Raw genomic sequence first — 20,360 nt, 5'->3', positions numbered from 1 at the left:
CAGATAAACCAAGGTCGTTAAGTTCAGGCTCCGCCTCCCCACAGGGCCGCCCCAAGGTCAGCCGCTTCTTCCCCCGCTCAGCTCCTTGGGGGCGTTGTCCGCGTGCCCCTCCGCAGCGGGGCCGGCGCTCTAGGCTGCAGCGGGCAGTTCACACAGCCTCATCATCTCGCTGGTTTCCGGTGCTCGGCGGCTACTCTAGCCCTCAGCCGGGCCCTGGGACTCTATCCCCTAAGGCGGCTTCTCTATGGTCTACATCGTCCCTTTGTCCCGAATTTCCTCCGGGAGGACGCTCTGGTGGGATCCAAGCCCTTCCCCCACCGCGTCTGTGGCCGCTTTTAGGTGCAACTGGATAAGGCACTGAAGCCCTACGAGATTCACACCGTCTTCGGTCTCCCGGGGTCGGCGCCGAGCGGGAGAATGGCGGAAGTAAGTATGGAGGTGCCCTTCCCTCCCGCCGCTCTTCTCTATGGTCGCTTCCGTCAGCGACGGGAAAGGGGGTCCTGGCGCCTGCGCGGAACGGGGCTGGGCGCTCGTCGCGTAGTGGGTGGGGGCGCAGGGAGCGGGAGTCGCCGCTGCCGCCGGAGCTAACCGCGGGGACCGAGATGCAGGTGGGACCGGAACCGGAACCCCCCTCTTCAAGTGCCTCTTCCCTCTCCGCGACCCGGCCCTGGCGCCCGAGAGGATCCCTGGGTGGGGGTGGGCGTGGAGGGCCGGGGGCTGGAGGGGCACTCGGCCCCGGAGAGTGCAGCAGACAGGGCTGGTCCCGAGGCGGATGCGGCCCCGGAGAATGGGCGGCTGGGGGGTGTCCAGGGAGTAGGGTCGGGTCGGAGTGGATGGACCACCGGGCCCGGAGGGTCCGAGCCAAGAGCGGAGCCTGCACCCTCCATCACCCGCCCTTCGGGAAATATCAGAACTGAGCCAGGAAGCAGGTGCACCGGGAAACTGTGTCTGAGTCCTGCTTGGCAGAAGAGAAACTGAGTCACCAGCTTAGGAGCCGCAGGGTCAGCGGGCCTGAAGGGGGCTGGGTCTGTCTGCGGTGCAGAGGGTTGGGTGGGCCTGTGTGAGCGGAGGTGGCCGCTGGCTGGAGATTGGTCTGCACCTCTTGGCTGGGTTCCCCCCTGCTCCATGACTCCTGCATCTCCTGGCTCTTTCTCGTTGGTTTGGAGTTGTCCCTGCGGTTGGAGCCATCTGAGCTTGTAGGGTCGAGGCCCAGGAGGAAGGGGAGGGTTCGCCGACTTACAGCCTGGCTGTAGGTTTGAACAGGAGTCTGAGGTCGCTGAGGGTTTGAGAAGACTTTCCTGAGCTGCCCTGGCCCCAGTCCTGGGGCTGTCACCTTCCAGTATTGCGTGGGGGGAGGAGCGCTAACAAAAGAGCCAAGGGTTGTAAATTCCACACCCAGCTCTGCCACTTTATAGTTGTAAGACCTTGAGAGGGCTCCTGCTATCTCTAATTTCTCTTTTAGAAAAGTGGAACTATAATGTTTTTCTCCCACATGAAGATAGTAACAATGGCAGTCGTTTAGCGGATGCTTACTTTGCATTCAGCGCTGACATATCCCATTCCATGTAATTCTCTCAACATTTCGAGGGGGGAGGGATCATGAGCTCTGTTTAACAGATACAAAAACGGAGGCTCAGAGAGGACGTGGGATTTGTTCAAGATAACATCGCTTATAAGGGGGCTGGACTGGGCACTCATAAGGTGGTTTCAGCCCTGGTCTGACTCTAGTCCATGGCCTTAACCAGAAGGCTAACCTGCCTTTAGGGCATACTCCCCAGTGGGAGAAGAGGAAGGTGAAAAATCCTAGGGCCCCAGCTCTCCCTGTGATGTTTTGTTTATGTGAGGCCAGCAAATACTTGACCTGACCCAACCTAGTTGCTCCTCTGGGGTCCTTGCGGCCTCTGGCCCCATACTGAAGGGATACCAAAGAAGTGGGCTGCAGCTATTTCAGATCTCCTTCACGCAGTGTGTGTGTGCTGGATTCTGGGGTCAGCTTTCAAGACAATTACTGTTTTGGTCCATCATGCATCCATCCTCCTTAGTGAATCGGCCCCCTTCGAAGAGCTGGACCCTAAGATGTGTGAGGCAGGCTCTCTAAGGTCTAGAGTCCCAGCTCCCCTCTAGCCTCCTGCGAGCTAGGGCGGTGAGGTGCTATGGCTGAGGTTGGCCCAGCTGGTCCCTGGGGACAGGGACTGTGGAGAGGGGAAAACAGTAGACTTGGAGTTCTGAAACTTTTCTGAGCTTCGGTTTCCTCATCTGTTCGAGGGGTCTTTGAAACCTCTCACAGGGAAAGGTAAGATAACCAAGAGGGAGCCTCTAAAATGGCTCATGGGAAGTGTGACATGAATATTGGAGGATCCGACGTAGAGAAGAGGGGTGATCTGGAAAAGTTCTCTTTTTTAGGGGGAAGGTGCTCCAAAGCCCTCTACCTCTGGATCCAAAGCTAAGGAAAATGGGGACAAACGCGGCAGGCTGGGGCAGGCTGCTGGGGAACCAGTTGGCTGGGGCCTGCGGGGTGCTAGGATCTGGGAGAGGGAAAGGAGGTGTTGGGCTCCCTTCCCCATGGCTCTCTGTGGAGTCTGAAGTAGGGATGAGCATCTCTGGCTGGGGGTGGGATGCAGCCCCCAGTGCGCCCTCAGCAGTGACCCTCGTGTGTGCCTCTCTCTTCCTTCCGCAGCTGCTGCCGCCCACCCCTCGTCTTCTGGCTGCCTCCCTCTTTGTGCCCCGCAGGCTCCCCCTCTCCACCTCCTGGGGCCCATCATGAATGGTGCCCCTTCCCCAGAGGACGGGGCCTCCCCCTCGTCTCCCCCACTGCCCCCACCCCCGCCCCCTAGTTGGCGGGAGTTCTGTGAGTCCCACGCCCGGGCTGCGGCTCTGGACTTTGCCCGCCGTTTTCGCCTCTACCTGGCCTCCCACCCCCAATATGCGGGGCCCGGGGCTGAGGCTGCCTTCTCCCGCCGTTTTGCTGAGCTCTTCCTGCAGCACTTTGAAGCCGAGGTGGCCCGGGCCTCTGGCTCCCTGTCGCCACCCATCCTGGCTCCCCTGAGCCCTGGTGCAGAGATCTCGCCACATGACCTGTCCCTTGAGAGCTGCAGGGTGGGTGGGCCCCTGGCTGTGCTGGGCCCTTCTCGATCATCTGAGGACCTGGCCGGCCCCCTCCCTTCCTCAGTCTCTTCCTCCTCTACAACCTCCTCCAAGCCGAAGCTCAAGAAGCGCTTCTCCCTGCGCTCAGTGGGTCGCTCCGTCCGAGGCTCAGTCCGTGGCATCCTGCAGTGGCGGGGGACCGTTGACCCTCCCTCCTCGACTGGGCCCCTGGAGACCTCATCAGGTCCCCCAGTCTTAGGTGGAAACAGCAACTCCAACTCCTCTGGCGGGGCTGGGACTATTGGTAGGGGACTGGGCAGTGATGGACCGTCCCCTGGGGAAAGATGGACTCACCGTTTTGAGAGGCTGAGACTCAGTCGGGGAGGGGGTGCCTTGAAGGATGGAGCAGGGATGGTCCAGAGGGAAGAGCTGCTGAGTTTCATGGGGGCTGAAGAGGCAGCCCCTGACCCAGCCGGAGTGGGCCGGGGAGGAGGGGCGGCTGGGCCTCCTTCAGGGGGAGGAGGGCAGCCTCAGTGGCAGAAGTGTCGCCTGCTGCTTCGAAGTGAAGGAGAAGGAGGAGGAGGAAGTCGCCTGGAGTTCTTTGTACCACCCAAGGTGAGGCCCCATGGAGGGTTGGTGACTGGGAGCGAGGGAGAGAATGCTCAGAGTGGTCACAGCCCTGCAGATAAGCTCTGGTGTTTACCAGCCCACGGCCCTGGCGTCGCTCACTTTTTGTTTGTAAAGCTGGCTCCTGGCTCTTTTAGCAGCTGTGGGAAGGACTGAGAAAGCAGTGTGGCTGCCTTTAGTCTAACTTCCCGAAGATGTAGAAGGAAAGATGAATGTCTAGAGGGAAGGGACGGGTGGTCTTTGCAAACCAAACACCTGGATCTATTTCTTTCTCCTGACCTAGGCCTCTCGGCCCCGACTCAGCATCCCCTGCTCTTCTATCACAGACGTCCGGACAACCACAGCCCTGGAGATGCCTGACCGGGAGAATACGTTTGTGGTTAAGGTAGGAATTCAGCTTCCCACCCGCCGGCAGTGCTTAAGTGTGTTAAGGAGAAAGCCCTCAGCGCATTTAAGCAAGTGGCGTCACTGAAAGGAGGTATGTATATGTGTCCAGTGCCTTGAGAGTGTGTCCCTGGGGCTGCAGCTTTTCTGGGATGGGGAAGACAGGGAAATGTTCTTTTTTTTTTTTTTTTTTTTGAGGCGGAGTTTCGCTCTGTCTCCCAGACTGGAGTGCAGTGGCCGGATCTCAGCTCACTGCAAGCTCCGCCTCCCGGGTTTACGCCATTCTCCTGCCTCAGCCTCCCGAGTAGCTGGGACTACAGGCGCCCGCCACCTCGCCCGGCTAGTTTTTTTTTTTGTATTTTTTAGTAGAGACGGGGTTTCACCATGTTAGCCAGGATGGTCTCGATCTCCTGACCTCGTGATCCGCCCGTCTCGGCCTCCCAAAGTGCTGGGATTACAGGCTTGAGCCACCGCGCCCGGCCGGAAATGTTCTTACTCAAGAATAATGCCTCCACTTCAAAGAGAACTGTGGGGTTTTTGTTGTGGTTGTTTTAGAGAGACAGGGTCTCCTTCTTTTGCCTAGGCTCCCTCTTTTGCCTAGGCTGATTATAGCTCACTGTAGTCTGGTGTAGCCTCGAACTCCTGGGCTCAAGTGATCTGCCTGCCTCAGTCCCTAAGGAGCTGGGACTACAGGCATGTGACACCATGCCTGGCAAATTTTATTATTTATTTACATTTGAGACAGAGCCTCACTCTGCCCCCCAGGCTGGAGTGCAGCGGCGCGATCTTGGCTCACTGCAACCTCTGCCTCCCAGGTTCAAGTGATTCTCATGCCTCAGTCACCTGAGTAGCTGGGATTACAGGCGTGCACCACTACGCCTGGCTAATTTTTTTGTATGTTTAGCAGAGATGGGGTTTTGCCATGTTGGGCAGGCTGGTCTCGAACTGGCTTCAAGTGATCCACCCCCTTGGCCTCCCAAAGTGTTGGGATCACAGGCCTGAGCCACTGTGCCTGGCCTTACTTTATTTTATTTTATTTTTTTGTTTTTTATTTTTGAGACGGAGTCTCACTCTGTCGCCCAGGCTGGAGTGCAGTGGTGCGATCTCGGCTCACTACAAGCTCTGCCTCCCGGGTTCACGCCATTCTCCTGCCTCAACCTCTCCAGTAGCTGGGACTACTGGCGCCCGCCACCATGCCCGGCTAATTTTTTGTATTTTTATTAGAGACAGGGTTTCACCATGTTAGCCAGGATGGTCTCGATCTCCTGACCTCATGATCCGCCCGCCTCAGCCTCCCAAAGTGCTGGGATTATAGGCATGAGCCACCGTGCCCGGCCTATTTTATTTTATTTTATTTTTATTTTTTACTTTTTTGAGACAGTGTTTCACTTTGTTGCCCAGGCTGGAGTTGAAGTGGCATGATCTTGGCTCACTGCAACCTCCGCCTCCTGGGTTCAAACGATTCTCTTGTCTTAGCCTCTTGAATAGCTGGGACTGCAGGCACCTGCCACCATGCCTGGCTAATTTTTGTATTTTTAGTAGAGCCGGGGTTTCACCATATTGGCCAGGCTGGTCTCGAACTCTTGACCTTGTGATCCGCCCTCCTGGGCCTCCAAAGTGCTGGGATTACAGGTGTGAGCCACCGTACCTGGCCTCCAGAGAGAATTGGAATGCATCTTGTTTTTAGACATCCTACATACATTGCTCTCATTAGGTGTGGATTAAGCCGCCTCCCTGCCCCTGCCCCAGCTGAGGTGTCGTCTCGTCTCTGTAGGTGGAAGGTCCCTCTGAGTATATCCTGGAGACAGTGGACGCCCAGCATGTGAAGGCCTGGGTGTCTGACATCCAAGAATGCCTGAGCCCAGGGTGAGGAGCCTGACTTCCATCGCTGAGGGACATAGGGTGGGGTTGGGGAGCAGCCTTGCGCCTCTTACCTGGTGACTTTCCTCCCAGCACCATCTTCCCTGTCTCTGCAGACCCTGCCCTACTACCAGTCCCCGCCCCATGACCCTCCCTCTGGCCCCTGGGACCTCATTCCTTACAAGGGAGAACACAGACAGCCTGGAGCTGTCCTGCCTGAATCACTCGGAGAGTCTACCCAGCCAGGACCTGATGCTTGGACCCAGCGAGAGCAATGACCGCCTGTCGCAGGGTAAGGATGGAGCCTTAGAGAGCTCGGAGCCTCAGAACCTGCCGTGCGGGGCCCCTGCTGTCAGGCGCCATGACCTCTCCAGACTCCACTGTGCCCCCATCCCTGTTTTCCAGATGCCCCACCCCAACCCCACCAAATGTTGGCCTTTTGTCCCTGAACACAGCCACAGTTTGCTGTTTCGAATCATCGCGACCCCACGCAGGCCCCAAGCAAACCTTAGCCAGCCTTCTGCGCCCAGCCTTGTCACTTTTTCAGTCAGTTTCCTGCCGGCCAGCACTCTAGCTGGAAATAATGGTTCTGGAATACTTCGTAGAAATCTTTGTTTTGCTCTTACTCTGCATCTCTGTGTCTGTCGGGGCAGCTACATTTTCTCTTGACTCCGTACTTTTTGTATACCCAACCCACACACACACACACACACACACACACAGAAAGATGTGTTGCCTGGTCCCAACTCATATCTCCAGATTAGGCCTCCACTATAGCCTTTTCTCCTGACCCTCTGTTCTGAGTTCCAGCTGCATAGTGCCTAGCACACAGGCTGTATTCAGTGAATGAACACATGAATCATGGAATCTTAGATCTAGAGTGGACCGTGCATCTCATCAGATCTCAGTAGCTAAGACCAGGGAGAGGACACCTGAGGGTCACTGAGGAAGACGGGCTGTGCCACCCTGTCTCCCAAGCCATGCTGTCTGTGCACCACACGCCTGTGTTCTGAGCACTGCCTACCTGTGACATTTGTGTAGGCCGTGGCCTGCCATTGGACAGACTTGGAGGATGCCCCTAGTGCATACCTGGCCCTGCGCTGTGTCCCGGGCCAGGATGGGGTAGCTAGGATGCCTGAGATGAGCTGCTTGTCCTCTGGAGGTTTTCAGCTGGGTTCACGTCACTCCCTGTAGAAAGCTTAATGTCCCCTGAGCAGCACAAGCAGGAAGCACGTTGGGAGCTCAGGGGAGGAAGAGAGCAGGGGAAGGTGGGAGAGACAGGGACTGTGACGCCAAGCTTAGTGTCCCCTGAGCGGCACAAGCAGGAAGCATGTTGGGAGCTCAGGGGAGGAAGAGAGCAGGGGAAGGTGGGAGAGACAGGGACTGTGACGCCAAGGAGAGGAGAGGACACGCCTGGGGATGCAAAGGGCAAGAGCAGAGACCTGTGGGGAGGGCCCAGGATATGGGGACAGATTGGATGGGATAATTGGGTTAAAGCGGAAGAGACATGAATACAAGGTAAGGTAAAGATCAAGTTGGTGTGGGTTGGGGGAGTAATAGAAGGAGCATCTTTGATGCCTCCTAGAGTTAGGGGGCTTTGTCCTATAGTTCAACAAAGGACACTTTTTTTTTGTTTGCTTGTGTGTTTTTGAAATTTTTTTATTTTTAAAAATTACTGTTTTTGTTTTTGAGATAGGGTCTCGCTCTGTCTCCCAGGCTGGAGTGCAGTGGTGCAATCACAACTTCCTGCAGCCTTGACCTCCCTGGCTCAAGCCGCTCAAGTTGCTGGTACCATAGGCGTGTGCCACCACCACACCTAGCTAATTTTTTTTTTTTTTTTTTGTAAGAGATGGGGTCTCACCATGTTGCCCAAACTGGTCTTGAACTCCTGGGCTCAAGTCATTCTTACACCTTGGCCTCCCAAAGGGCTGGGATTACAGGCGTGAGCCACTGTGTCCAGCCAGAATTCTGTGTGTATGTGTGTGTGTGTGTGTTTTGAGACAGAGACTTGCTCTGTCACCCCGGCTGTGTGTGTGTGTGTGTATGTGTGTTTTTTGAGACAGAGACTTGCTCTGTCACCCAGGCTGCAGTGCAGTGAAACAATCTCAGCTCACTGCAACCTCCACCTCCTGGGTTCAAGCAATTCTCCTGCCTCAGCCTCCCAAGTAGCCGGGATTACAGGTGTGCACACCACGTCCAGCTAATTTTTGTATTTTTAGTAGAGACGGTGTTTCACCATGTTGTCTAGGCTGCTCTCAAACTCCTAACCTCAAGTGATCCTCCCACCTCAACCTCCCAAAGTGCTGGGATTACAGGTGTGAGCCACCGCGCCCGGCCCAGGACTCCTTTTGAATGTCAAAATATTTCAGGCAGCTGGGCACGGTGGCTCATGCCTGTGATCCCAGAGCTGAGGTGGGCAGATCACTTGAGTCCAGGAACTCAGGGCCGACCTGGGCTATTATATGGCGAGACCCCTTCTCTACAAAAACACATATGTATATATTTAAGACATTTTACCCTCCGTTTCTGCAGTAGTCTTTCAGCTGTTGATTCAGAAAAAGAGAGAGACACATTTGGACTTTAGGACCTCCTTGCAATAACTCTGCAGTCCCTCAGCAGCACAGGAAGCATCAGTTGGGAGCCATTGGTAAAAGCATCAGGGGTCACTACCCACAGAGCTGTCTGGCATCTTGGCCAGCGACTACACACAGGGTAGACTACTGGTGAGGAAATGGGCCCAGGACAGTCCTTAAGAAGAGGAGTTTCTTGGGTTCTCAGCTTTGCCCTTTTTCTTTCCAGGGGCGTACGGGGGCCTCTCAGACCGCCCCTCGGCATCCATCTCCCCCAGCTCTGCCTCCATTGCCGCTTCCCATTTTGACTCGATGGAACTGCTTCCCCCAGAGTTGCCCCCCCGCATCCCCATTGAAGAGGGACCCCCAGCAGGGACAATTCATCCCCTCTCAGCCCCCTACCCTCCCTTGGACACTCCGGAAACAGCCACAGGTACCGGAGGTGTGAGTGTGCATGTCTCCAGGCTTGGGTGCCTGCCTTCCTGACCACCCCTCCTGGGATCCCGAGGGAGCTGGCCCGGGGGAGTTGGGGACGCATGCGGGGAGCAGGCGCCTCGAGGGGAAGGCAAGGCTTTTTTCTCCCAGGATGGGGGAGGCTGCCCTGACACCCCGGTTTCCCTCCCTCTCTCCTTCCTGAAGGGTCCTTCCTGTTCCAGGGGGAGCCAGAGGGCGGTGAGGGGGACCAGCCCCTCTCAGGGTATCCTTGGTTCCACGGGATGCTCTCTCGGCTCAAGGCTGCGCAGTTGGTGCTGACTGGCGGCACTGGCTCCCACGGTGTCTTCCTGGTGCGCCAGAGTGAGACAAGGCGGGGTGAATACGTCCTCACCTTCAACTTCCAGGGCAAGGCCAAGGTGAGCCACCCTTCAGGAAAGGCTCTGTTTTGTGCAGAGTTGGCGGTGGGGTGGCGGAGTGCTGCCGGGGGAGGGGGTTTGTACCTGGCAGGGTCTTTGCCTCCTACCTCACCTCACCCGTCCCGCCCTCAGCACCTGCGTTTGTCGCTGAACGAGGAGGGTCAGTGCCGGGTCCAGCACCTGTGGTTCCAGTCCATTTTCGATATGCTCGAGCACTTCCGGGTGCACCCCATCCCTCTGGAGTCAGGAGGCTCCAGTGATGTTGTCCTTGTCAGCTATGTCCCATCCTCCCAGCGACAGCAGGGTGAGCAGAGCAGGTCTGCAGGGGAGGAGGTGCCCGTGCACCCAAGAAGTGAGGTGTGTGTGCCAGAAAGATGGGGCAGGGGGGCTATGACAAGGAGAAGCTTTGCTTGGGAGAGCAGGGTAGAGGAGGCTGCTGTGCCTGGGGGTTTGGAAGGGAAAGAAATGCGCTGATAGGACACAGGAAGGCAGAAGGCTCCTGGCTGGAGCCGGGGCGGCAGCTGAGAGGTGGGCGGGCGCATCCCCATTCCATCGGATCCTTTGTTCCATTGTCTGTCTGTCTACTGGACCCATCCTGCCCTCGTCTTTGCCCACCATCGCAGCCTGGCCTTGGGCCTGCCCTTCCCGGGGTCGCTCGGTCTGATCCCCCTCCCTCCTCCCTCAATGTCTCATGTCCCTGTCTGATCTCTCCCTTTCCCCTGCCCCACCGTCCCATCTGTCCCCACGTTGCCCCTCCCCCCAGGCCGGGAGCAGGCTGGGAGCCATGCGGGGGTGTGCGAGGGAGATGGATGCCACCCCGATGCCTCCTGCACCCTCATGCCCTTCGGAGCGAGTGACTGTGTGTAAGTGTGGTCCTCCTCTCACCACCGCCCATGATCCATCTTCCATGGATGGGGGGTTGCTTAGGAGATGGGATGTGGGGAGACAGCCACGCTCCTGGAGGGCAGAGTGAAGGGGAGGCTGCGGCAGGAGCTCACCTGCCTCCACAATTGGTCTGTTTTCTTACCATTCCTATCCAGAACCGAACACCTCCCATGACCCACCCCAGCCCCCTGAACCCCCTTCATGGACAGATCCCCCACAGCCTGGGGCAGAAGAGGCGTCGAGGGCGCCAGAAGTGGCGGCAGCAGCAGCCGCAGCAGCCAAAGAGAGGCAAGAGAAGGAGAAAGCGGGCGGTGGAGGGGTCCCGGAAGAGCTGGTCCCCGTGGTTGAGCTGGTCCCCGTGGTTGAATTGGAAGAGGCCATAGCCCCAGGCTCGGAGGCCCAGGGCGCTGGGTCTGGTGGGGACTCGGGGGTGCCCCCAATGGTGCAGCTGCAGCAGTCACCACTAGGGGGTGATGGAGAGGAAGGGGGCCACCCCAGGGCCATTAACAACCAGTACTCCTTCGTATGAGCCGACCCCACCCACTCCGCCCTTTTTAAGCCCCCTCCCAGCCCTGCTCGTGAGATTGGGCTGAGTAGGGACAGAGGAGGCCGAAATCCCTCCCCCGTGCTTCCTGACCCTTGTCGGCCAAGGGCATCTTCGATGGTACAAGCAGAGGCTCAAGAGAGGCTCCCGTCACACACTACAGGTCCCCTCCCCAGGGCAGGGGATTTGGGCTCTATGAGCTCCTTGAGGGGCTCTTCTGGTCAGCCCCACCCTGGGGGCCATTTCCCCATTAACCACCCCCAGCCCGAGGCAGGGTGAGGGGGAAGGGCTGTCAGTTATATTAAGGTGGTTGTTGTTGTTGTTTTAAACAAAATGGAGAAGCATAAATAAATAAAAAGGTTTATCTCGGTTCTATCGTGATGGCTATGGCCAGTGTTTGCCATGGGGACTGGGGCAGTTGGGTTGGGAAGGCGGCTCACTCAGTGCCCACAGGCCAGAGGGCTGCCCCAGGCTGAGTCCCTGTCACTATGCAGTGCTGTGCTTTCGGTGCCATCCCTGTCTCTGACAGCCTTGTTTGTGGAGCGCTAAATGATGCTCTTGGGGTCTCCTGTGAGTTCTTGTCATGGGACGGTGCTGTGAATGGCAGGCATAGGGATCTCCAGCGGCCCTTCCTGAGTTATGGCTTCCTACCCTAGAGAGAGCTGGCAGCGAGAGATGGGGGACACGGTGGCTGTGCTGGGAGAGATTGAATGTGGCAGTTGCAGAGGGGCCCGATGCCCTCCTTCTCAGAGCCAAGCTGGGGGGTGGACAGCAGAGAGCACTGGCTTCTCTCCTGGTTTTGCCACTCACTAGCCTGGGCAAGGCGTAGCCACGCTGGGCCTGAGCATCCTCATCTGTGACATATGAAGTTTCATCTGCTGACATGTTTTTGCTTGGCCTGGACATGGTGTCCATTTGAGTTTCACATTAAAAATTCAGATCACAGGCCGGGCGCAGTGGCTCACGCCTATAATCCCAGCACTTTGGGAGGCTGAGGTGGGTGGATCACCTGAGGTCAGGAGTTCGAGACCAGCCTGACCAACATGGAGAAATCCTGTCTCTACTAAAAATGCAAACAATTAGCCGGGTGTGGTGGTGCGCGCCTGTAATACCAGCTACTCAGGAGGCTGAGGCAGGAGAATGGCTTGAGCCCAGGAGGCGGAGGTTGCTGTGAGACGAGATGGCACCATTGCACTCCAACCTGGGCAACAAGAGCAAAACTGTCTCAAAAAAAAAAAAATAGCCGGGCATGGTGGCATGCACCTGTAGTCCCAGCTTTTCAGGAGGCTGAGGCAGGAGAATCTCTTAAACCCACGAGGTGGAGGTTGCGGTGAGCGGAGATTGCACCGCTGCACTCCAGCCTGGGCAACAGAGCGAGACTCTGTCTCAAAAAAAAAAAAAAAAAAAAAAAAAAAAATTCACTGGCTTCTCTTGAAAATCAGAAGATCCAGTAGTGCAGGTCCACTTCCACATCTGCCCCATCCCCACCAGCTCACTTTGCTCCCTGGGAGGCTTGGCCTTGTGGGCATTTGAGTTTATAACGCCACCCACATTGTGGCACACCCCTCCACCCCATTAAACACAGGCTCTGCTGTTGGAATCAGTCTTCCTGATCCGCGGCTGTGCCCTCCAACAGAGGGCACCCCTGGGCTTCCCAGCTCTGGGAGCAGTGGGTGCCAACAAGGAGGGGCCTGGGGCTGAAGAATCCCACCCGCTGAGCTCAGCCCTCTCCCTTCCCCGCTGTCCAGCTCTGCCTTTCAGCATCCTGCCTCACTCCCCGCCCAGGCAGCATGGAGCCCACACCCTCATGCCCCTCAGCCTCAGCCCCCACCTCCAGGAGGCCCTACCCACGCTCATGACCTTGCTATTCTGGGCCTTGTGTCCTGTCGGGAGATGGACAGGAGACAGCTGAGTTTCCAGGCCACTCAGGCGGGGGGCTAGCAGAGGGAAGCCTGCTGGCTCTCCTGCTTACTCTAATTCCTGGGGCTCCCCAAACCTTGGCCTCAGGAGACTGGGGATAGGACCAGCCTTGAAAGTGGGGGAAGCTTTGGAGAGCCGGGTGCTGTGTTCTTAGTGAGATGACCAGCGAAGGCTGTGGCGCCCGGGGGTAAGCAGGGCCTGATCCCCTCCTAATCTTCCAGCAGCAACTGGTGCTCTGAGGCTCCCCTCCCCCAGCCCTGCCAGGGACCTGCCTTTCAAAGATGGGCAGGGGAGGGGGACGGGGACACCCACCCACTCCTCAGACCGGCACGTCTTGGCTGTTGGGGCCTGAGAGACTTTCGCTCTAAGCCTTTCTTTACAGATGGTTAAACCAAAGTTCTGCACTCATCAGGGACTGGCCAGGCTGTCTCCGTGTCCCATAATTTTAGCTCCAGCCCTCAGGTGTGATAGGAGGATCATTTTCCATCCCTGGGCTTGGAGACCCCTGTGGGAAGGGATCCCCAAGGGCGCCTCTGGCTCAGCCTCCCTCCATGGCAGTTCACATCCGCAGCCTCCCCAAGGGTGGCCCTTCCGCAGCTCCTGGCGGATGGCTTTCCCTCCCTGGCTTATTTCCCCCTCTGGGAAGCCGGGGGAGGTAGAAATGAATAACCTTAAAGGCCTGTTGGCAGGAATGTGCTGCCAAGCCTGCCCCCTGCCCTCTGTCTCAGGCTCTTGACTCCCTTGAAGCTGCCCATCTCTCCGTCTGCCCCTCTCCATGTTTGGGCATTCCCACTGCTGTAAGACAGTAGCCCCTGTCACTCCTCCAGGTGCTGGTGGGAAGACGCCGGCCAGCGCCAAAAGCCTTGGCGGGTGTGAGCCTGAGTCCAGCAGAGATGGTGGGTGCCGGGCCGTGTGGAGGTGCCGGGGGCTGTGTCCCTTGGAAGAGAGGCTGCTAATTAATGCCCTCCTGTACCCTCAATTCAGCCCACTGTCCCCCACTCCCCTCAGGTCACAGCAGGACTCTGCTTCAGGGGAGGGGTTTGTTGGAACTGTGAAAAGGAGGCGGGAAGGAACGCCTTGTCCTCAACTCACCCGGGAGGCCGCGCCTCCCCCAAGTTCAGGCAGAAGAGATGCATCTGGGAGGCTGAACCCTCAAGTTCCATCCACCCCTGCTGCCATCCCCCTCCCCAAAAGTGGAGGCCTCCCTTTTCGTTGCTCTGCTGTCTCCTATTCTGTCCTCTGCCTCAGTGTTTGAGCCCCAGAATGGAAAGCAGCCTTAAGAAGCCACACTTAGGAAGTCCACATGCCTCTGCTCATTTCAGGAAACAGGCCTAGATGGAGGATGGACTTGAGCCCAGGGCACCAGGCCCCTTCCCCTCACCGACCTTTCACACTGACTCTCATCCAGCCTCTGCCTGCCTGTCCTCCCCTTCCTGCACCCTGGTACCCTCCCTCGGCTTCTCCAGCAGCTGCCCTGGTGGTAACCAAGAGACGCCCCCATCCTGGAGCAGGGGTGGGGAGGGGCAGCTCAAAGCAGCTGCTTCTCTGAGGAAGCTGACACCAAGGCCAGCGTTCAGCAACAACTTGTGGCTTTGCACCCAGCGCCGGGGTCCCCGCCCACCTGGCTCCCTGCTGTCCCTCTTCCCCACTGCTCCTCAGACTTCCCTCTGACCCTGGTTACTCTGTGTCTCTGCTCCCTCTCTCCCTAGGTCTAATCTGTCCTCATTTCCCCCAGACCTGTCCCCAGAAGTCCACCCTTCCCCATTCCTTTGATCTGGAACCCCTTCTTGGTCCGGCTTCCCCAGGCCCCGACACCTTTCTGTGGGGCCTGCCCAGCTCCTCGGCACACACAGCATGGGCCTGATCCTGTTCCCCTTGTGGGCAGATGCAGCAGGGCAGAGTGCAGCACAGACCACAGGCCTCTGGGGCTGGCCATGGAAACCCCGTGGATTAGAGCACAGTGTGGGATGAAGTGACCCTCAGTGCACGACTTGGGGTGACCCCTGCCCCCATCCTGAGACAGTTACCCTTCCCCCTCTGCCATCAGCACATTCTGTAGCCTCTTGGGTTACTTGGCTGCCTTGGTGTCCCATTTTCTTGGGGGGGGTGGGGATTCCCTATCCAGGATGGGGCGGCCCTGAGGGCTCTGTTCCCGGAGGCTGAGTTAGAGCGATGGGGAAGGCGGGGCAGTTTTGGGGAGAGACAGGCAGTGCTCACCAGGGCCTGGACACTAAATCCCTTGTTGATGGCTGTGGCAACCCCTCCCTAGGGTAGGGTTACCATCTTCGGCCCTGTCCCCTTGACTCTCTCCCCTCTTCACTTCCCCTTGTCCCTCTAGGAGCCATTTCCTCTAGCCCCCAAAAGATGTCTCCCTTCATCAGTCCCCCAAAGGCTTGGGGTATCTCTGCCACTCCTTCAGCGAAGCAGGTGAGGAGGAAGGAGACTGCGGCAATGGAAACAGGCTCTGGGCAGATGAGGCAGGAAGGGGGGTGTGAGGAAAGGGACAGGTGAGGCCGGGGATGGAAGAGGGTTCAGGGAGGAACTAGGGGGATGAGTTTGGAATGGGAAATTCAATGCAACTGGGGAAGTCGAGGCAATGGGGGGGCGGGGTCAGTAGCAGATGACAGAAAGTAAAGTCTCCCTACCCCACTTCCCTGGGGCTGGGGCTACCTTTGCGTCCCTCATGAGTGACATCTCAGGCTGCAGCCCCACTGTTCCCCCTCTGTCAGCAGAAATATCTCTCTTCTGACCCCTCCTGCTGGAGTCTCAGCCAGCCAATCCCTGATCTGGAGGAGGGGGGAGCCCGGCCTCCCCCCTGCTCCCTCATAAGGACCAGCTGTGGGCCGGGGGGTGGCCGGCTGCTCAAGTGGGACGGGGGTCAGAGCTTTGTGGAAGGAAGAAAAACCTGGAGGGGGCAGGAGAGTAAAAAGAAGAAACCCAGGCAGACAGGCAGTTGGACACACTGAGGAAGACCCCCCACGAGTGGGAACCCCTTGGAAGGAACACACCGGCCCCGGCCCCCAGGAAGGGAGCGCAATGGAGGCCGCTCACGCTAAAACCACGGAGGAATGTTTGGCCTATTTTGGGGTGAGTGAGACCACGGGCCTCACCCCGGACCAAGTTAAGCGGAATCTGGAGAAATACGGCCCCAATGGTAAGTGTCCCTTGGAAGAGAGGCTGGTAATTAACGTCCTCCTGCACCCCCAAAACACACGCACACGCATGCACGCGTTTCTCCCTTCAGGGTATCTTAAGGAAGAGCTGGGCCGTTGTCCAATGCTCGCAGGGGTAAGAGGATACTGAGAAAACAGAGTCCCGAGATCCAGAGTTTTGGGAGGTTTTAATGGGATGACCTTGATGAACCTCAAGGTGGCCTGATTCTCTTACCTTAGCCACAAAGTCTTGGGTGTGGGGGGCATGAGGCTGAACCCCAAATGAATCTGTCTTTTTCTTCTTTTTCCTGGGTAGAGCTCCCTGCTGAGGAAGGTAAGTTACTGAAATCCCTGAACTCTCATAGATGACCACCCCTCTCTCCCGCCCCATCCCACTCCCTCCTCCCTGCCTTTTCTTTAGATTCCTTGAGCAAATACCCCCTCCCAAAAGGCAAATCTCCCTCCCTAAAGGTTAGTGTCCTGTCCAGGGCAGAAGTCTCCCAGGCACTTTCTCCTTGAAGCATCCAACCCTTGAACTGCTCCCCACTTTGCCGAGTCTGTTTCTGTACTCTAGGCGAGATTCTCAGCCCTTCTCTGGGCACCAAGCTGCCTGCCCACCACCCTAGAGCCTCTTCACTGCAGGCCGGAGTCCAGGGGGCTCCATCCCAGACCTTCACCCCCTAGACCTTAACCCGGGGCCCTCCCCTTGCCTCCTTCCCCAGGGAAGACCCTGTGGGAGCTGGTGATAGAGCAGTTTGAAGACCTCCTGGTGCGGATCCTCCTCCTGGCCGCATGCATTTCCTTCGTAAGTGTGGGAGGGTCTCTGGGGGCTGGCTGGGGGTGTGAGGCTGGGATCGGGTGAATGCGGGGTTCGCAGTCACTGGATCCTCCCGTCCGAGCCCCGAGCATCCCATTGTACAGACGGGGCGGGCTCGGGGGCAGCAGCGGGTGTGATTCGCTTCCTCCTCTCTCCTCCCCCGCACCCCACAGGCAGGTTTTATTTTAAGCTTTAAGGGTGTTCTCAGCCAAAACACCGAAGCTAAGCCACCCTCGCGGCTTCAAGAGCTTGGAGGGCTCGGGTTACCCCCCGAGCCCCGGGCTCCTGGTCCCGCAGCGATGCCGGCTGCAGCTCGGGGGCCACTGCCACTCCCGGCATGCCCCGGGCGGGCGGCCGTTCCACCAATCCCCGCGCCCGCCGGCGCCCCTTCCCTGCCCTCCCCGGCCGCCTGACGCTGATTGGTCGAGAGGAGGACTCGCTCCTAGTGGCGGGAAAGCGCGGCGGTGCGAGGATGACTCCAAGGAGCCCGGCGCCCAGTCAGGGAGAGCACTGGCATCCCTCGCCTCACCGCCCAGCCTGGCCCTAGCCCTTCCCCGCGCTCCCTAGGCCCCCCCACCGCCGCGGGGCATCCCCAGGGCCCTGCCTCCCCTCCCGCCCTGGGGGCTACTTCCCATCCCGCAGTCCATCTGCGTATCGCAGGTTCTTCTCCAGCATGAGTCTTGCTGGGGCCTCTGGAGGCAACGAAAGCCTCCCTGTACCTTGGTTTCCGAACGCAGGCCCCGTTGCGTTAAGCACAAGCTGGCAGGGCCTCTCCTTTCCCTTCTCAGATTTGCTCCTTGACATTTGCCTGCTGCCTGGCGGTGGCAACAGCTGGGGCGGGGCGCGCAGGAGGCCCCGTAACCCTATCCCCGCTCTGGCTCCCTCGTGAAACCGGAGCTTCCCTGCCTTGGCCGAGGGGGAGGGCTGCGGGGGTCAGACGGCCTGCGAGGACCACAGGGTTTTTCCTCTCGGGTTTTGGCTCCCGTGGGATGGATGTGGCTGTGCGGGGAGTTGGCCTGAGCTTCGCTTCTAAGCCAGCAGCTTGGTTAGGGAAACCTGAAAGCATTCCCAGCTAATCCCCCTACTGGTGCAAGTCTGTGCGCGCTCATCCCGCTGAGTAAGGCGGTGGCAGGGCCTGCAGTGGGTGGACAGACCCACAGACGAATGTGGGGCCACAGCGTCCCCACCATACCCGGTCCCCCTGCTGGCTACTGCGCAATTCTCCCCTCTGCAGTGGGCCACTTCCTTTCTCCACCCCTTTCCGGGCCTCATTACCTGTCATTCTCCTTTCCCCTGCTCTCCAGGTGCTGGCCTGGTTTGAGGAAGGTGAAGAGACCATCACTGCCTTTGTTGAACCCTTTGTCATCCTCTTGATCCTCATTGCCAATGCCATCGTGGGGGTTTGGCAGGTTAGCTTTGACCCTTCCTCACCCCTTCATGTCCCAACACTGAAGGAGAGGCCAACCCTCCCTCCAGTCTCCTCCTCCTCCATCACCTCCCCCATACTTGCCTCTTCCTCTGGTCCTATCCCCTGGTCTGGAATGGGATGGAGTGTGGGGAAGAGGTGGGAGACTGTGACCCACTGTCACTTCCTGGCTGTGTGACCCTGAGCAAGTTCCTTCATCCCTCTGAGCCTCAGTTTCTTCATCCATAAAATGGGGCTAGCAATCCAGTGTGAAATCGACTAAGATGATGGATGTGCCTGGCACACAGTAAGAATTCAATAGACGCTAGCTTGATTTCCTTCTTCCTCTGACCTGACCACCCTCTACATGTCCTGTCCTCTGCTTCCTGGGTTTTGTTGTTGTTGTTGTTCTTGTTGTTGTTTTGTTTTGTTTTAGGTTGTTTCCATAGTGAAAACCCAAATGCTACCTTGCTTTGTTTCTAAGAAATGTCAGGCTATAAGCCATTTTTTGGTGCTCACTGGTTTCTGAACACTGAGGATAGAAATAGCCACTTTCTCACTTTGGGAGGCTGAGGCGGGCGGATCACTTGAGGTCAGGAGTTCAAGAGTAGCCTGGCCAACATGGTAAAACTCCATCTCTACTAAAAATACAAAAGATTGGCTAGGCATGGTGGCGGATTCCTGTAATCCCAGCTACTCGGAAGGCTGAGGCAGGAGAATCACTTGAACAGGGAGGTGGAGATTGCAGTGAGCCAAGATTGTGCCATTGCATTGCACTCCAGCATGGGCAACAGAGTGAGACCCTGTCTCAAAAAAAAAAAAAAAAAAAGAAAGAAAAAAAGAAAGAAAAAGAAATAGCACTTTCTCTTTTCCCCAGTGTTACAGGTACAGCAGAGCCACTGTGTCTGTGGTGCTGGCAGGTCTAGGACAACATCTGCAGGGCAGCCTCTGATTTTCTTTTTTATTTAGATTTTTCTTTTTGAGACAGGGTCTTGTTATGTCGCCCAGGCTGGAGTGCAGTGGTGTGATCTCAGCTCACAGCAACCTCTGCCTCCCGGGTTCTAGTGATTCTCCTGCCTCAGCCTCCCAAGTAGCTGGGATTACAGGCACGTGCTACTACGCTAGGCTTTGTTTTTTGTTTGTTTGTTTGTTTTGTTTTGTTTTGTTGTACTTTTGGTAGAGATGGGGTTTCACCATGTTGTCCAGGCTGGTCCTGAACTCCTGACCTCAAGTGATCCACCTGCCTCGGCCTCCCAGAGTGCTGGGATTACAGGTGCGAGTCACCACGCCCAGCCTGATTTTCTTTGATTCTTCTTTGTTCTCTCCCCAAAACCCTCTTACCTGTTTTCAGCTGTAGGTGACAGTTTCCTCAACACACACACACCCCTGCCCGTGTTGGGTTTTGTTGCCTCCCCTGTGCCAGGAGCCACAACTCCATAACCCTGCCTCCTGTGCATAACCATGCCTCCTCCACCCTGTCTCCTCAGGAGCGGAACGCAGAGAATGCCATCGAGGCCCTGAAGGAGTATGAGCCAGAGATGGGGAAGGTCTACCGGGCTGACCGCAAGGCAGTGCAAAGGATCAAGGCTCGGGACATCGTCCCCGGGGACATCGTGGAGGTGGCTGGTGAGTGACAGGGACGGCTGGTCCAGGATGCGAAGCTTTGGGACTGAGGCCTAGGAGACGCTGGGGGCTGGTCAGGCTCAGATCCCGGTGTCCAGGAGGATGGCGGAGTCTGCTTCTCCTTCCGACTCCTCAGAAGGTCATCCCAGGCCACTCCGGCCACGGCCCCCCTTCACCAGCAGAGTCTCAGCAGGAACAGCCAGTCCTGTCCCTGAGGCTACAGGCAGACCCCCTGCTCTCCATCCTCTCACCCTGCACTCGCACTTGCAGGCAACAGGTGGAACTCGGTCCCTGCCAACGGCCCCGTCTCCACCCCCTCCCGGGGCCTGGCTTCCCCCTCCTTCCACCCACCCCAAGCTTGGTCAGCTTTCAGTCTTGACCTCTCCGTGCCCTTGAGGCCTCTCAAAGGGGAAGGAGCGAGGGCAGAAGGGAGGAGGGAGGCCGAAGGCTCGAGCCCCCGGCCATGTAAGGGAAACTCAGGCCCTGCACGGAGCACGGGACTGGGGAGGAGGGAGCTCAAGGAGGGCCCCGCCCGAGGCAAGGGACACTTAATGCCTGGCCAGGGAGGGGTGGGGGCTGGGTGGCTAAGATTACTGGGATTCTGCCCCCTTCAGCGGTTTTTATATTTGCCCTGAGCA

The 20,360-nt window shown here is 57.7% G+C and overlaps 2 protein-coding genes across 10 annotated transcripts in view; both read left to right on the top strand.

Annotated features, from left to right (window-relative positions):
- The first annotated feature begins 204 nt into the window (after positions 1-204).
- LOC105482865 (SH2B adaptor protein 1) lies at positions 205-11,178 on the top strand. Of its 9 annotated transcripts, none has more exons than XM_011743251.2 (10): positions 498-608; positions 2,678-3,699; positions 3,995-4,096; positions 5,870-5,961; positions 6,072-6,247; positions 8,755-8,958; positions 9,165-9,376; positions 9,509-9,733; positions 10,140-10,239; positions 10,417-11,178. In XM_011743251.2, coding segments are annotated over exons 2-10 (2,052 nt in total). In that variant the 5' UTR covers positions 498-608; positions 2,678-2,760; the 3' UTR covers positions 10,419-11,178. The 9 variants fall into 9 exon arrangements, with proteins under 9 accessions (XP_011741550.2, XP_011741553.2, XP_011741548.2 ...); XM_011743253.2 differs by having other exon boundaries at positions 499-608; positions 9,509-9,680; XM_011743248.2 differs by lacking the exons at positions 498-608; positions 10,140-10,239 and adding an exon at positions 205-426 and having other exon boundaries at positions 9,509-9,680.
- Positions 11,179-15,568: 4,390 nt separating this feature from the next.
- LOC105482864 (ATPase sarcoplasmic/endoplasmic reticulum Ca2+ transporting 1) overlaps positions 15,569-20,360 on the top strand; it is a 28,524-nt gene continuing 23,732 nt past the window's right edge. Inside the window, exons 1-5 of the mRNA XM_011743243.2 lie at positions 15,569-15,879; positions 16,194-16,211; positions 16,600-16,682; positions 17,999-18,103; positions 19,587-19,725. Coding sequence (XP_011741545.2) covers positions 15,762-15,879; positions 16,194-16,211; positions 16,600-16,682; positions 17,999-18,103; positions 19,587-19,725 — 463 coding nt within the window. The 5' untranslated portion in view covers positions 15,569-15,761. The remainder of the gene's footprint in view (positions 15,880-16,193; positions 16,212-16,599; positions 16,683-17,998; positions 18,104-19,586; positions 19,726-20,360) is intronic.

Source organism: Macaca nemestrina, chromosome 18, assembly GCF_043159975.1.
Source record: "Macaca nemestrina isolate mMacNem1 chromosome 18, mMacNem.hap1, whole genome shotgun sequence".
In the NCBI taxonomy this organism is placed as follows: domain Eukaryota; kingdom Metazoa; phylum Chordata; class Mammalia; order Primates; family Cercopithecidae; genus Macaca; species Macaca nemestrina.
Note: the sequence above shows the minus strand (reverse complement) of the source record. Positions and strands in the feature narration are given on the sequence as shown.

Bases quoted from the DNA above. Each gene is read 5' to 3' on its own strand.
- LOC105482865 (XM_011743248.2), top strand. From the start codon at position 2,761: ATGAATGGTGCCCCTTCCCCAGAGGACGGGGCCTCCCCCTCGTCTCCC. The intron at 3,700-3,994 runs GTGAGGCCCCAT...CTCCTGACCTAG, and splicing joins AGTTCTTTGTACCACCCAAG to GCCTCTCGGCCCCGACTCAG. The intron at 4,097-5,869 runs GTAGGAATTCAG...TCGTCTCTGTAG, and splicing joins AGAATACGTTTGTGGTTAAG to GTGGAAGGTCCCTCTGAGTA.